The sequence below is a fragment of the Falco naumanni genome, chromosome 11, assembly GCF_017639655.2.
Source record: "Falco naumanni isolate bFalNau1 chromosome 11, bFalNau1.pat, whole genome shotgun sequence".
Taxonomy (NCBI): Eukaryota; Metazoa; Chordata; class Aves; order Falconiformes; family Falconidae; genus Falco; species Falco naumanni.
In genome coordinates this window covers 5,569,139-5,585,676 of record NC_054064.1, presented here as the reverse complement: position 1 = coordinate 5,585,676, position 16,538 = coordinate 5,569,139, and the positions used below count along the sequence as shown (strand labels likewise).

Below are 16,538 nucleotides of genomic sequence, written 5' to 3'. Positions count from 1 at the left end.
CTAACACAAGAAACAGAAAACCACCAACACTGGAAATACGTATTATATCTGCTTATACCTATACTGCAGGCCACTCTAGTGTATCTCTCTTCAAGCAAAGTCATCACTGATATCAACCAAAATAGGGTATGGATTTCAAGATTCGGTCTACAACTCCTATATTTTATATGTAATAAAACAAGGGAACTATCCCTGCTGCCACATGTAGCAATTTGTTTGGTTGGGTTTTCGCCCCTCCATTCAGCACTTATCTACTCTTAACTTACAGTAAAAGAAATGGAGGGGGGGAAATTATGTTGCTCTGCAGAGGCAGGGCTGCTTCCCTGTCTCTGTCTCATGAGGTTTTGCAGATACCTGTTTATGACTAAAGATACAGCTTTCCCACCGCCACACACTGCTATTCTGCTTTCCAAGACTCCTCTCCCTCAAAGAGCTACAGAAACTAATCATCTCTTTCTTTTTCTGCTATGCAGACTTCTGAAACAAATCAACAGATTGCTTCAAAGCTCTGAACAAGTTCAACGCCTAAGTTCCACAGGTTCTCATCATAGTCTACTGCAGGAAACCCCAAAAGCTTTGTTTTGCAGGGTTTATTTCCAAACCCCTGGAGGTGAGTCCCCCAAACCACCCCACCACCCCACACAGGCACATGCACAAAATCGCCCAGCACCAAGTGCTGAATAGCATTTGGAGTTGTAACATGATGTCATTACTAATTAGGGCTTCATGGGAACCACAAATTGAGGTCAGATTTTCCTGGTTTTAAAGATCATTCAGGAGGAAAACCCCTTGAACATAAGCATTTCTGTCAAGCATAATGAAAGAGGACAGCTTTTTTTGGCTTCTTCATCATGTAATGAAGAGATTTTCTCCTGCTGTTAAAAAGAGTGGGTTTAACTGATTCTTCGTGGGGAATATCATGCCGCACATATAACTGGCAATAATAGCAGATTAGGGAAAGGACTAATTTAGGAAAGAACATCTAACAGTCAGATCTACTACACACAGAATATTCTCCTAAGGAAAGGGACGCAAGAAGCCCTGCTCACGTCTTTCCAACCTTCGCAGAGGAAAGCATGGGATGATCAAAGCTGGAAAGAACCTACAGTAATTATGTGAAAGACTCCAATGACCTAACTCTCTAAGTCTTTTTGCATCCTACAGGTCAGTGCTTGAAGATCTGGGCATAGGCCTTCACAGCATTATCTTCTGCTAACGCCCAGTCAGCCACAGGAGAGATGCATGACTGGAAGTTGCTTCAATCAAGGCAAAAGCTGATAAAGATGTGGATGTACTTACCAGGGTGCCACCCAGGCAATGTGGAGATGGGATTGAGGAGAGAAAGGATGGACTTGTAGTCACAGGAAAAAGGAAATGCAGGTCTAGGACAGCTCCAGGGTTGCAGAAATGGAAGAAAATAGAGAATTATAAGAGCAAAGATTGAGAAATGGGGCAGAACATGTACATATCCAAGCAGCGTTATACAACGTGACACTAAAAACAACACACATTAAAATTGAAGAAAAAGAGGGAAAAAAAAAAAAAAAGAGAGAGATGCAGTGAAAGGAGCCATAGGCTGAGACTGAGATTTCTAAGTACCATGGGAAAGTACATTGTGTGATTTTCTGAGCACAGCATTTTGCACACAGAGGCTAGAACAGAAGCCGCCAAGCTGCACCATAATGCAGGAGACACAAGAGCTGGAAGTTTCCTAACTGCCAAGTCAGAAAATTGGCGTGTTTGACTGTCCTAAAGCCAGGGGAGATTTCTTCAGGAACGCAAATGGAATAACAAATACTAGAAGACATTTCAGAAAGTCCTTAGCAAGTTCACAGAAGTGCTGCTGATATCCAAACAGCCATCACTTATTCAATAACTCCTGAGAAGAGCAGCAATGGCCCTGTCTGACCAACACTAGGAAGGTAGCATTTAGGGTCAGGATACACAAACATTACCAGTGACAGACACTCATCATGTACTCTGCTTTTCCATGGATGTTGACCTTAAAACGCCACACTGCTTAAAGCATGGAGATGACAACGTGGGAGTATGTAGCAGCAGCCTGTGGAGAGAAGAAAAAGCACCTGCAGAGGCACACAGCAAAGCTGTGCTCTTCAACACAGAAGCAGATGTAGCAGCACAGAAGCTGGTAAGCTAGCTCATCTCTGAGCAAGTTGGAATGCATTTGCACTCCTTACATCTTGTAACACTTTTAGCAACAAAGAATGACACGAGTCAGTAACACCAAAGAGTAGAACTCGGTCATTGGGGGCTACTATTTTCTGTTGGCGCTCTGACAAAAACGAAGGGACAAAACATGCACAAAATGATGATACTACTGCTCAAACACTAAGCAGTCTAGCCCATTTTACTTCTGCTTTACCTATTTTTCTCAGTGAAGCATTCAGCTGAGACAAGCTACTAATTTTACAGACAAATAAGTATCATAAGTATAATTTAGTTAACCAGCTGGATTATTTGTCTTTATTTTCTGTGGTGAAACTATTCTACTGTTGCAAACCTCATCTACTTCAAAAAGCTCTGCATCAGATCCCCTTTTCTCTAGTATTGGTCATAGAAGTCATTTGATGCAACTGCTGTAATAAGCCAATATTATGCAATCTTCACACAATTAATGGTTGCAATTAATGCAACCAATGACTGCCAACAAAGCAATCACTAACTTAGCAAGGTTGTTTCTTTTGCAAGTATCTACCTTTTTTACTTCGAGACTGAACAAACTTTACCTAATGCTACAGAAGTTTGGGATTATTTGAAACAATTAATAGAAAAACATAATTATAATCAGCCAGGTAGACACTGTGCTTCTGGATTCATCCTTATATTCACCTTTTCTTTCACCCAAATTATTCTGCAATGTCTGATAAACAAAGTGTATTAACTGTTCATATGTGAATGAGAGGTTGCTTCTGAAATCCTATATACTCACTAGAAAGTGCAGAGAGGCTTAACAGTTTGTAAATTTACTAGTTAGTATAAATATGCTTCTGTAATATATTACAAATTATATTTATAATGTAATTATGTTTTGTAACAAATTTTCTAGCTCCCCTCTGTTAAATCATTAGCTTTCAGTGTAAGTCAGTCTTTCCTGAAGCAAATCTTTGTTCTGTTGCCTGCATAGCTCAAGAATTTTGTAACTCCTGCATTTGATAATTTTAACTTAATGAATGACTGACATTTTTATTCTAAATGGTATAATCAATAAAGTAGTTTACTGAGAAAATAGTGATATATTTCATTTTATGTGGTAAGAAACTTCTACTGGCTTTCACCACCGAGTCTGTGAAAAGGTACACTAGAAGGCATAGCAAGAGCTTTTGGATGAGAAAATACAGAACAGTTACCGAGAGTGTTTGTTGCAATCACAAGATGTGTGATTAAATTCCAGCATGATCTCATGACGAAAGGAAAGGCTTTTAAAACAACTACTGTCACATACAAATCAGAGCCTAAAAGGGAAATTACTAAGAAAAAGCATCAAAAATAATCACCTTCTAGGTGAAACCCTAACTCTCTTAAAGCCAGAGGAGAAACTCCCATTTACTTGAGCAGATAGGTGGTTTCACACGGTTGGAGGAGACAACCTGGGAAAGCTTAAGCCCTTCAAAATAGACTAACATTAAATACCACTATACATTTTACAGTAATAATACGTGCCCATGATACAGGACTATTGATGTTTGTGTAAGGCTTCCAAAGTCTTGGATGGCATCTGCTACAGGAAGTCAAAGAAAAATTAACTGGGTTTTTCATTCAAAACAAACAACAGGAATCTCAATGGAAATAAAAATACTTTTCTCTTACCTTTTCTGAGAGCTGCCTGATTCAGAGTCCTTCTGATGCAGCCACCAGCTCAAAGGTAATTTGAGCAAGCTGAAAGGTCACCAAATCCTCTCCTCTTCCCACTCCAGCTGCAAACTAGCAGCAGTCCCTGTGGTGAATTTAAGGCCTCATGAACCAGATGAAAGGAACCAACACAGGCCTCAGGGTGTTTCCTTCCCACAAACCACCTAAGGAGCACACTGGGTTTGGGAGCAATTCCCCTACTCAGTATCAGTCTTGCATACCAGCAGGAAGATTAATTTCCTATTTGTTTTATGCTCTGCTTCTAGGCAAAAACCAGAAAACCCTTCCAGCCTTGTAAATCTAGTTTCAAACATCCCAGAATTATCACTGAGACCCAGATACTGACAAGTATATTTGTAGCATTAATGATGTGAAATTCAGGTGCAGTAACATAACAAGTAAAAATAAAACACCTTTTAAAACCAGCAGTAGTTGAACACAACACCGCACTTATCCAGCACAATACTTGAGAAAAACCTTCAAGAACTTCAAAGAAAGCAAATTATGTGTTGTAAGTATTGTTATAAGATTATTTTAACCACATGGATTAGTGAGCCAGGTTTTAGCTAGAAATTGTCTCAGATTCTGACTAGTTGCTTTGCTTTTTTCACCAGAAGCCGTGGTGAAGGAGCTGAAGGCAGCAGCAGCTGATGCATCGTTAGCTCTTGCCAAGCTGTCACTGCAACAGGGGAGTGAAGTCAAATGCAGCAACTGCACTGAACACTGCAAACACTGCTAACTCGCGCTGAGGCTCCATGCTTTTTCACCTAGTTTGTATTTATTAAAGCTATAAGCACCAAACACTCTGTCCTGGGCAACCCTGTTACAAAAAGGGAAAGGTAGTGCTGCAAGGCAGCAGGCATAGCCCCAGGGCCATCAGTGGGAAAGTGCTGTGTACACAGGTGATGCTATTGAGCAAGGGAAGGATTCAGCCCTGGCTGAAGAAACAGTTCTCCTTCCCACATTCACTGCTTCCTTACTCACCTGGAGCATCCAATAAACACAGAGATAAAGGGGAAGTGGAACAAGGTATTGTAGAAACAAAGGCATGCTCTAACATCCAAATCCACTTTGATCACATCCAGCTCCCTACTTTGTTTGCTCTGCTGATATTCTACAGATTGCTTTTACCAGCTTGAAAGCTGAAAAAATAGCAAGTTATAGACAGTAACATCAGGGAACAAAGCTTGACATTCTCTCCCTGCAAACACCAGAAACCTACTTCCAAGCTGTCAACACACCACACCACCAGGAAACACAAACAGCCTGAATTTTGAACTGGATACTCACAGAAGGGTTGCAGCCCACAGGCTGTGCAAGCTGGGCCCTTGCTGCTGCTGCTGCAGTTCCCCTCCATAGACAGACCCTCTTGCAGTTTAAGAGCAGCCTTTCAGCTTCTCAGAGTACGAAGGGAGCACAGAAAGGTGGGAAACGAGGCCAGTGACAAGCATCTCAACCTCTCCATGGCTCATGACACCCATCTAAAGCAAGGAAAAGTGAAAATGGCTATACCTCTATGTCAGTTTAAGGGTCTGTCTAACAGGTGTTAGTGGTTTCAGCTTGGCACATCCACAGGACAAACACCTTCGGGGTAGCTAACACCCAAGTTGGCAGGGCAGCCAGAAACCAAACAGGCTGTGGAGAATGAACCACTTCATCAGCACCAAAAATAGTCTCTTTCCACTGATCACCATCACCTGCACCAGGCAACCTGGGTGGGCAAGTTACTGTGGAAGCTGTTGTTGCTGTCTGCAGCACGGATAATAAAATTTAAGTGCATTAGCCTGCCAATCTAGCCATTTCCAGATGACATGTATGTACTTCAGGACCAGCACAATACACCTGGCACACAGACAGCAAGCAGCATGGCAAACAGAGGGAATCCACCTTCTCACATGACTTTTTGGATGTAGCTGACAAGCTGATACAAAGGGAAAATTTAATCAAAACGATTAATTCAACATCAAAAACTTAATGGATGTTCTCCCTGAGATCAAGACCTAGGTGTTTTAAACACTGCCTAAGTGAAGTCCCAGTCAACAGAACAGGACAGATTCTCCCACCCGACAACAGGGCAGCTAAGAGCAACAGAAGCAGAATTTCCCAGATATATTTTTTTTACTGTTCAGGGTTACGGTTGTTCAATTTTGTCTGTAAAAGGGCGTAACTTACCCAAAATTAATGAGTTTAAAAGAAATACAAAACACTGATATAAATTTAGGCACAGTCCTAGGTGACATACAATGAAACTCTTTACAAAATAAAACTAGAACCTGTAAGAGCAAGGGCAGGTACGCTTTCCTAGACAGGGGCCCAGAAGGCGATGCGAGGCCTCTGCACCCCGTTCCCCCCGCGGGGCTCCCTCCCTGTCCTCCACACAGCCTTCCCAACACGGGATCCCCCAAAATCGGATCCTGCGTGTCTGCGGCAGCTGCCAGCTCCCTCTGGTGAGCCAGGCCTGCCGTCAGCACCGGGACACGCAGCGCGGCCCGCTGCAGCGCCCACCACCCCCGCCCCGCCGCCCCCCGCCCGCAGAGGCGCCGGCAATGGGGCTCCCGCCGTTCCCGCCCCCAGCAGCCCCGCCGGCCCGAGGCGCATGCGCGGGGCGCCTCCGCGCAGCGACAAAATGGCGGCGTCCGCGCTGGGCTGGGCGCTGCGGGCCGCTCGGCAGGTCAGCGCGGCTCCCTCCCGCCCCTGCTCCCCTCAGGGCCCAGCCAAGGCGCTGGGGGAGCGGGTAGGGCCCGGCGGGGCTTGTTAGACCGCGGGCGGCGGCGGCTGGCCGCGGCCTGGGCCCCGCGGCAGCGCAGACCGGGCCTGAGCCGCTGGGGTGTAATGGGGGCGGGGGTGTCACCAGTGTGTCCCCTGTCGCACGTTGCTCACTGCCGTGCGGGAGCTGAGCTGCATCGCACAGAACCTTCAGGGGAAGCAGCTGCTTTGCAAGAATGTAATTTGAAAAAGTCTGACAGGAGAGGGGGAAAAAAAAAAAGATACACTTTAGGAAATAACTCATACTTGACCTGGGCAAACGGTATGTGCAACAGGTGGGTGTTATACATTTAGGTGTTTTTTTTTATTAGGTTCTTCCCTTGCCTCGCACGTGGCAAGTGCGGAGCTACTACGTGGACTGGAGGATGCTGCGGGATGTCAAGAGAAGGAAGCTGGCGTACGAGTACGCGGACGAGCGGCTGCGGATCAACGCCATCCGGAAGAACACCATCCTGCCCAAGGAGCTGCAGGTAGCGGTGGCCGTGCCCCGGCCAGGGCAGCGCATGGGCCCGCACCGGCCTCGCTGCCGTCGTGTGCCCTGGGCTGCAGCGGCCGCCGTACGGAGCCGAGCAGCTGTGCCAGGTCATGGATGATGGCGTTTCCCTAATGCATAAGCACGTACATTGCACGGTTACCACTGGCACCCAGGTGCCTTCGGAGCCTCTGCCTTTTGGGGGTGTTTAGAACAGTGTATCCACCTGACCAGAGCTTGTGTATGTTGGGTTGTGGGGTTTTTCTAAACCACTGCTTCTCCTGTAAGCAGTATATGTAACACTACATATGGTGAATCTCATTTTTTTTTTTTTCCTGTCACAGCTGTTACTAACATACATTCAGAAAGCTATTTTCTTTATTTCTGATACTATGGGATGTTACATATTTTGTAGTTTCCTAAGTAAACTTTACTTTTTTTTTTGTACTTGAAAACCTGGAAGCCTGATCCAGCCAAAACCAATTTGTTCAAAAGAAATACTTAATTTTACTCCTTCCCTGACCTTCAAGCATGTAAAAAGATGCATCAAATGTGGCAGTTAGATCTGTTCTTAAAAAAGCAGTTATTTGATGGCCTGCTCCCAGTCTTCCTTACTAAGCATTAAAAACATTTGCAAGAATCAGAAATACTTCTCTGTGATGTTGATCTGGCCACACCCAGTTGTGGCAAGATCTTTTCACATTTAAACATCCTGATAAAGTGTATGAATCTGTGTTCTATATTAACTGTAATTAATTGTATTAATTGCAAGTCTAGTCTGTTGGGTGTCCTTAGAGAGCAAAAGCAAAACATGACCTTCTCCCCCTCCCCCCCCCCCAAAAAAAAAATCCAACCCACCACACCAAACAAAAACCATGAAACCAAAAAAACAAACACAAAAATTGCAGCTGGATTTGCTTTTAGTATTCCTCAGCTGCTTTTGTTACCTTTTGAAGTCACTAAGTCATAGGAGCAGTTAAAATGAAGAAAAAGACTCTAGGAAAGTAACTTATTTTTTCTCCTCTACAAAATGTTATTTGGGCTCTGAATTTAATGTCTTAAGAAGTTAAGAGTTTTTGAAAGCATAGGCTACTTTCTGAATAAAATCCTAGGAATTAAATGGGTCAAAAAAAAATACTGTTTGGCTGTACTAGACAGTGTATAGGTAGAGCTATATACACTGTACAAAACCAATAACTGAAATATGCTCTGAAGACAGAAAGTCCTACTGACCTTCCTGTTAGTGAAGTTGAAAGTCATATTCCTGCTTTCTTGATGATGGCTTTCATTGAAGGCGAACATCACTTTTTAGAAGACAGCCTTATACTATTACTATTTATGTAGGCCGGCCTCAGTCTTTCCTTATACCTGCAACTGACCTCCTACCATGACTGAACACGGGATTCATTGAGCCCTTGTGTCTTTCAGAAAATAGCACATTAGGAACACTGCAGTTAGGGATGCTTACCTAGCCTCAAGCCAGCTTCCTTTTGGCTGCATTTCGTTGTTGGGCTCACTTGTTCTGACATTTCAGTTGCTGCTACCTGGTGCTTCCTGAAAACTGTCAAGCTGTCTTGTACACAGAAGGACCTTTCTTAAGGCTTTTTATTAAAACAGAGATGCTTTGACTTGTTCTCCTCTGGCTGTAATGCCTTCTGAATTAGACTATGTGATATTCCATTTACTGACATCAAATCACATTACCAGCGAAGGCAGTTGATAAGGGACATGTATTTACATTCAGCTTATCTTAAAGGACTAGCCCACTCTGCAACAAGAAAGCCAAGTGGATTTTGTCTAACTGTAACTACTGGTTTGAGGTTGTTCAGTCTGTAGTAAGGTTAAATTTTGGACCTCTTAAAGAGCTAGCCCACCCTGCAACAAGGACAAAGACAAGCGGATTTTGACAAACTATCATTACTGGCATGAGGTTGTTTAGTCTGTGTAATAAGGTTAACCTGGGGGGTCTCAGTGTGGATCATTTTACGTTCACTGTTAGGATGCCTAGAAAGGGTCAAGTGAGGAAGATGGGCCATAAGCCGCCTCAGAATCCTGGGGAACAGGATAAACATTGTGCTGTGGTCTTCTCTTTTAGGAAGTGGCTGATAAAGAAATTGCTAACTTGCCCCGGGACAGCTGCCCTGTGAGGATCCGAAACAGGTGTGTCCTGACATCCCGCCCTCGGGGGGTGAAGCGTCGTTGGAGGCTCAGCAGAATTGTTTTCCGCCATTTTGCTGACCATGCTCAGATGTCGGGGATACAGAGGGCTATGTGGTAGATCACTGCACGGATGTACATTCAGGCAGAAAACACAGAATACACGCCGCTGGTGTATTTGAGTAATTAAAGCAAGACTGACCTGTCTAGGAGTCCAGCATCAATATCAAACTAATAAAAGGAACAATGACAAGCCATGCTGATTCATTAAACTCACTGGAGTGCAAGTGGTATCAGCTGACAAAAGCAGCATAACTGTACTAAACTGGTCTGTATGAGAGGCAGTTTTATTTTGAGGAAAAAAAAGAAGTCACTACCTGATGGCTGGAGAAATAAACAGGTTTGTGATATGGGCAACATTAGAAATAAAGACATACAGCACAAGGCTCATTTAAATGGCTCATTTAAACAGTTTTTTTGCTACCGTACGGCAAGTTCACCATGGTAATTTGGGTAAAAGCATAAATGAAACTGTACAACAGGGTGAAGGGGTATTCTGCCACGAACAGGCATGAGCACAAACTGAAAATATAACATGGCCTCAGGTTTAGATACTCTCACTTTGCAAACTTAGCACACATGTATTAACAAGCAGACAAAGTGGATAAAGGACCTATTAGAAACTACAGTGTGCTACTATTTGTCTACTGTTTGTAGTACAGCACTTGGTCCAATGCTTTAATAACAAAGTAGCAAGTAAGTCCTAGTCCAGACCATAAGAGAATAATGGCTTCCTTAATCCATACAGTAACATCAAACACATCTGTCCTTGGGAGACACATGAGAAGGAAGCAGGAAAGAGTAACAAGAAGCTTGCTGCTAAGCTCATGTTTGCCCCGTACTCTTCTTCAAAGCAGGGTAGTAAAGGGGTAATGGCTACTTTGGCCCCCTCCCCCACCTCAGAGACACCCCAAGGAGGTCACAGCATAGGCACTAAAGAGCTGTTTTCATTTTCAAAATTCATACCAGGTTAAACAGCCAGTAATTAACTTCTGAGAATAATTAAATTTTAATACCATAGAATTAACATCATACTGTTTCTGCTCAACTATCAAGTGCTTGAATAGTGGTTCTACTTTCTTCAGCATTTCTCCCTTTGTGACATGCTTTACAGTTCAACATACTTTCCCACATCTAACCAAAAAACCACAGCCCATGTAGTGAGCATGACATTAGCCCCAGCAACCAGCCGGTACAACTCTCACTTGCAGCAGAGGCCCTGACCCATCCTAGTTCAGGTTTCCTTTTCCTTTACATTCTGTTCTCTGTTTCACAGCACTCTCCACTCATCTGAGATGCTTTTTCAAGGAGGGGTAAGGATATACCTATCCTCCACTCTTCAGGAAATGGTGAAGCACTTGACTGAAGGAAATGCTTTATAAGCTATATTTTATTTAAATATTTTCTCCAACCTGAAATGGAAAATGACTGTCTTGGAAGCCTGGAAGAAGGTTGTGTAAACAATGATCTTTGCAGCACAGCGTGTCTCACATGGAAGATCAGTGTTAAGGCGGCCCTTAGAGTACTTTCAAATATCCATTGGTATGTCCCCTTTGGATTGCTTTTCTCTGCTTTCAACCCAGGCCTTGTTGATGGTACGCTTCATTTCATCATCCCCTTCTGCATACATCTTTTTTAAAAGGTTCATAAGCCCTTCACTAGGATCTGAGGTGTCGTAGGCAGCCTTCCTGCAAAACGGATACATAGGAGAAAAGAGAGTATATTCAACAATTCTGTGAAAAAAAGACTTAATTTTTTTTTTTGAAATGTCCTGGTTAACAGTGAGGATTCTGCTTTGGCAAAGTCTTCAGACCCTGGCAGTCTCACTCAGCTTCCAAGGAGCGAGAAGTAAGTGCAAGTTGAACAGTACACCCAGAGCTGCCCCCCACTAAAGATGATGGGAAGCATTTTGCAGTAAACATGACCCAGGAAGCACCACCCAAAGTTAATTTTAGAATGCAGAAGTGGAATATAGCAGTCACAGAAAGTGCCAGTATCTGTCCATGATGTTATGTGATAAGCGAATAAAAATAGAAAAAGAACCACACTGAGCTCTTTGAAGTGACCACATTCACAACTCAAAAGGTATTTTTCTGCTTCCCATTCTTCTGATTATTTCCAGAGGTTAATCGAGTCAGTTTTAGCACCTTGCCTTTCAAAGCAATTTTCTTAGCAGCTGACAATCGGTGCCACCCAGACGGTAAGCACCTGGGTACGACATGCCCCATATTACCTGACTATACATAATGTCCTCTCTGGCAAAATTGCCTCTCTCCAGCCTGTTTTCTAAAACCCCCTAGGTAGTTACTAATGCAGCTGCAAGCTATCTGCAAAACAGGTAGACTGAAGTAGATTAGGAGAGAGAACAAGTTCCCCAAGCTCGGGGCTAAGCACCAGCCTCACAGACACAAGCACTCAGAAGCTGAGGTATGTTTCCCAGTTTACTCATTTGCCATACTGTAAATCCTCAACACTCTGAGTAAGGCAGCAATACTGATCACAGCAATGCAGGGCTTCTCTGCAGAAGATACAGGTTTCACAAAATGACCCGGTCCCTCCAGCAACCTGCATGAGTAGTCGAGTCACCTTCTCTTAATCTCCAGTCATCTCATTTGAGAGGGGAAGGTAGTTCTGCTCTAAATGCAGGTATGGTTAGTTAAGACTAATCAGTTTTAGCAAACCACCCTATAAAACACAATATGAACAGTTGTTGGCAGGTGTAACATTTGAGAGGGTGAGTTTTTCCATGCTTCAACGTGAGCTTACGCATTCTGGATAAACACGTGTGTACAGTAAAATAAAATTATTATAAGATATACTACTTTTATATATATTTAATCTCTTGTCCCCAGGTGTTTCCTGCTGTAATTCACCACCCTTATATATCCAGTGTCTAAGCTGCTTGCAGGATTGCTGCCAAGCTCTTGAAGTGATACAAATTAGCTTGAGACCTTATATAATGATCTAGGTAAACAAAGACCTGTGTTGCCAAAAGGACCCTGGGATTTTTGCACAGGCGCTTCACACACAGGTGACTACAACATTTATTTCTACCAGCACAGCTGCAGGGAATGTATTTCTTTCAATAAAGTCAACTTCACTAGAGACATTCTTGCAAGGAGTGCAGCCATCAAAATATAAATATATAAATGAATCTTTAACTGGCTGATTACCTTTAGCACTCTCACTACAGGTCTCATCTATCCTTTCTCCTACGATCAGCCTCGATCACAGCAACAACACACCAGAACAGTGGCAAACAGCTACTCAAAGTGTTATCTCCTCCATTGCCAGTCCTACTAGTACCAAAAAAAAAATCTCAACCTAATGATTCTCAAACATCTTAAGGGCTTGTCCCCCACAAGAGTGACTCTCACAGTTTGACCGTGCAGTCAGTATCGTACAGACCGGCTCTCCTGGCAGTCCTAAAGCAGTCTGTAGGACAAGAAATGGAATACGAGATGAAGGGTTGAAGAGACACTTACTCTTTCTCTTTGCTTTCTTTCTCCACTTGAGTGAGACATTCCCATTTTTCCTCCCGCTTCTTCCTACACATCACAAGGACCATGTCTGTCTTTATCTGCACGGTGAACAGCAAGGTGTGAATTTAGAATGCTTCATAAAGGGATGCCAGTCACAGCCACAATAAGGAACGTTAGCTTTGAACATAGACCTGCTCCTTTACTCACAAATTCCCCAAAACATTTATCCTCTTGATCAGTATGTAGCACACAGAATTTATAGTATGTACACAGCTTCAGGATACAAAGTATCAACCTCGTTGTGGACAATTTAGGTGGCATAATTAATATAATACCAGTACAGAACTGTAGTACCAATACAGAAGAACTTATGGGGCTGCAGAAACACCATTTAGTGATTCTCAGGATGCTAGAAGTACCCAGGACTGTCTGGTGAAGGGTGGCTATACTTACTAGACTTCTCCAAGAACACAAAGGTAGAGGCTCTTGCAATTTATTTCTTCAAGAATAAGAAACTAGTTTTAGGGCATTGCTAAATCTTTCAAGCTCCAAGCAAAGCCTGTTTAATTGCAACGCTGACCTAAATTTTGCAAAAAAACTCCTGTGCACCACAGCACACAAGAGTCTGCTGGAGCTTTAGCTTAGCCAGTACGTGACCACTGCTCGCTTTTACACCATGTTAAAAATTACCAGAGCATCACCCTCATTTACTTCAGTTGTTCTAATTTTACACTGGCCTAGTTTTAAGGCAACTTCAAATTGAACCATCATGTCTTCACATCTGATGTCACTAAGCAGAGCACACAAAGCACAGAACGCACACAAGGTATTTTGACACATCCCTAAGCCCAGAAAGGTGCTATGAGTAGCAGAGTAGTGACACTATCAGCAGTAAAATGTTACTAGTGTTCAATTCTGGAGCAACAAACCCTTACAAAGGCAAAAGCACGTTTCAGACTACTTTGGGTATTAAGCCTATTTAAGCTTCCCAAGATTCCAGACTGCTAAGGCTCTTGGAGGTTAAAATTGCAAAGAACTTCTCAGAGGTATTTAAAAGCACAAGGATGCAAATAGATGCTTTGTGGAATTTTCTGCTTATTGATTTCTGAAATCCTGTTGGCGAGCTGTTAAAAAAAGCATATGATATCCAGACATGATCTTTTGAAACAGGAGCCCACGGATTCCAGAGGATAATTCCACAGTTATGACTGTTACCAATTAGTAAGAATCAAATTCACAGTGAAGAGACTTTACAGACAGAAGGGAGGGACTGAAGGTTAGTACCCAGTTTCCTAACTAGTCAGGCAAAGAACAATGTACTTTGTGAGGGACTGAAACACCTCTAACAAGACAGTGCACGGACCTTTCTAGAGCTGCCTTCCACAGAGATGGGTTTCAGGAGGTTGTTGAAGGTCATGGTGTAGTTCTTCCCATTCAGATTCTTCACTAGCAGATCAAATGACCTGGAACCAGAAAGTGGAGGGAGGTCATATTTCAATCACTGTAAGACTGTTGTACTTTGCCTTTGAAAACAGTGTTTGAAAGCCCTTTATATAGCATATTTCTTGGGAAAGCTTGTCAACAGGCTTGAATTACTTCCTTCCCAGGGCTCTCAAATCTTCAGTCGGATTTAATACTGAGGACTTCAAAGGACCTATCCAGACTTCAGAACAAGTCAAGAACTTTAGGGTTCTTTCTACCTACACTGGTCTTGAAAAGGTAGATTTACTTCACATACACTTCAGTTCTATCACCATCAAAACCTGGACTAAGACTCCATATCCTGTCAAGCACGAGGTACCACAAGCATCTGTAAAATGAAAATACCCTGATACCCTCTAAAGAGGGCTACACTTAATGTGCAAAGTGCTACTGAAAGCTAATACTCCTCAAGTTTAAAAAAAGAAAAAAGGGGGTGGGGAGTAATGGCTGATCCAGAACAGAACTCAACACATCCCTGCATTTCAAAAAGTCATCTTCACCCATGTTCTCCCCCTGTGCTGTGGTGGAACAAGGTAAACTCACCTCTCTGTGAAATTCACCTGCACATTCTCAGCTGGAAGCTTCTGGACTCCACTTAAAGAGATGTAAATCTTAATAAACTTATCTGACTGATCCCAACCTGCAAGTAAAAACAAAAAAAAACAAAAAAAAAAAAAGAAGAGAGACTGGAGTTCCAATTTTCCTCCATAAGCTTCATGCATTCCATTCCAACTCCCTCTGCAAAGTCCCCTAGCAATGACGAGGATCTCTCTCAGAGGGATAAGGGAAAGACAAGAATTATTCAGGCATAACTGGAGAGCAAAAGGAGGTCATCACATGTGGCCCTGTTCCCCAATTCCTGCAAATTCTGAGAAAACACACACATAACCAGCTTCAGGTAAAAGGAGAGCAACACCTTCTGTGCGGGGGGAGTCAGAGGTAGATGTCTGCTTCTGCTGCAGTTTCCTTGACCCACTTTTTCTCCTGCTCCCTGCACGATGAGTATCTTAAGCAATTCCCTCTCCTTTCACCTACATGGCGAGCAGAGAAGCCAAAGCTCACTTTCACTCCTGCTAAGCACTAGGCAATGGAAAAATACTAGCTGGTCTACCAGGATCATTGGTGCATCCCACCAGTACTATCACACAAACGGAATTAGCACACACCATGGCTGGGGCAGCACAGCAGGCACTGTGAAAGTTGGGTCTCCAGTATGAAATAACCATGCAACAAGGCTTTTCTGTAATGCTACGTGTCAACTGTAAATCATACTAGAGCCGCCCTGCCTTCTCTTCAGACAGAGGCTCCAGTAAGCGTTCAGAAAAGCAATCCTACCATAGTTGTTTATTTTCACCGTGTACCCCCCCAGCGATGACTTGTCTTCCTCCACCACATCTTTTGGCTTCGGAGGGGGCTGATTCTTGATTTCTAGCTCTAGCTTGTGTTTCTCCGTCATCAGGACATCACGAAGCCGCTTCCTCGTGGCTTTGGTGAGCAATTCTTTAACCTCTTCCAAATCTTTTTGTAACTGGTTCAGGAATAAAAAGATCACACGCGCGTCCCTGACACAGCTCTCTCCAACCAAGACCCACAGCCGAGCCCTCGCACGTTCGGCCTCCCCAGGTGCAGCGGTTCCAGGTCACCGCCAGCACCATCGCTTCCCGCCGCGCCCCGCCGCGCAGCCCCGGCCCCGTGCGCTCGCCCCTCCACCAGCCCGTGCTGCGCCAGCCCCAAACCCAACAGCAACCGGGAGGGGGCCGAGCGCTGGACGGCGCCCCCCCCCGCCCCGGGCTGACAGCGCCCCGCGGGGCCCCCCCGGTCCCCCCGCCCCCCGGGCACACAGGCACAGCCGCGGGGCTCACCTCTTCGCGCGCTGCGGCCATGGCGCGTGCGGCGGCTCCCACGGCCCCTCTGGAACCTTCCGGCCTCCCGCCCCGCCCCGCTCACCCGCTGCGCCGGCGCGCGCGCCGAGGAAGTGACGCGCTGAGGTTGCTGCCGCCGCCAGGCGCGCGCGGCGCGAGCTTCGCCCGTTCCGCCGGCTGAGCGGAACTGCTCCTCCCGCCCCCGGCCCCGCCTCACCCGCCGTGTTGCCATGGCGACACGCAGCCGCGCGGCCAGGCCGAGGGGTGGGGCCACGGCCCTTCCCGCCTCCCGGGCGGCTGAGGCGGGCGGGCGGCTGAGGCGGGCGGGCGGCTGAGGCGGGCGGGCGGCTGAGGCGGGCGGGCGGCTGAGGCGGGCGGGCGGCTGAG

At 44.8% G+C, this 16,538-nt stretch overlaps 2 protein-coding genes and 1 long non-coding RNA gene across 4 annotated transcripts; 1 reads left to right on the top strand and 2 right to left on the bottom strand.

Moving 5' to 3' along the window:
- Window positions 1-613: 613 nt before the first annotated feature.
- Window positions 614-6,341, bottom strand: LOC121095829. Its single transcript, XR_005830220.1, has 3 exons — window positions 5,161-6,341; window positions 3,829-3,955; window positions 614-2,062 (listed from the first exon to the last, which is right to left on the bottom strand). It is a non-coding gene; the product is annotated as an uncharacterized LOC121095829 (long non-coding RNA).
- Window positions 6,342-6,441: 100 nt separating this feature from the next.
- MRPS14 (mitochondrial ribosomal protein S14) lies at window positions 6,442-9,709 on the top strand. 2 transcript variants are annotated; one of them, XM_040610739.1, is made up of 3 exons: window positions 6,442-6,541; window positions 6,948-7,106; window positions 9,204-9,709. In XM_040610739.1, the coding sequence occupies exons 1-3, from the start codon at window positions 6,467-6,469 to the stop codon at window positions 9,384-9,386; spliced, it is 417 nt and encodes a 138-aa protein (XP_040466673.1). In that variant the 5' UTR covers window positions 6,442-6,466; the 3' UTR covers window positions 9,387-9,709. The 2 variants fall into 2 exon arrangements, with proteins under 2 accessions (XP_040466673.1, XP_040466672.1); XM_040610738.1 differs by having other exon boundaries at window positions 6,468-6,604.
- A 988-nt stretch (window positions 9,710-10,697) lies between these two features.
- On the bottom strand, window positions 10,698-16,276 carry LOC121095621 (calcyclin binding protein). Its single transcript, XM_040610736.1, has 6 exons — window positions 16,152-16,276; window positions 15,625-15,817; window positions 14,833-14,929; window positions 14,171-14,270; window positions 12,811-12,905; window positions 10,698-11,013 (listed from the first exon to the last, which is right to left on the bottom strand). Exons 1-6 carry the CDS (start codon window positions 16,170-16,172, stop codon window positions 10,854-10,856), a joined length of 666 nt encoding a protein of 221 aa, XP_040466670.1. The 5' UTR covers window positions 16,173-16,276; the 3' UTR covers window positions 10,698-10,853.
- Window positions 16,277-16,538: the final 262 nt, after the last annotated feature.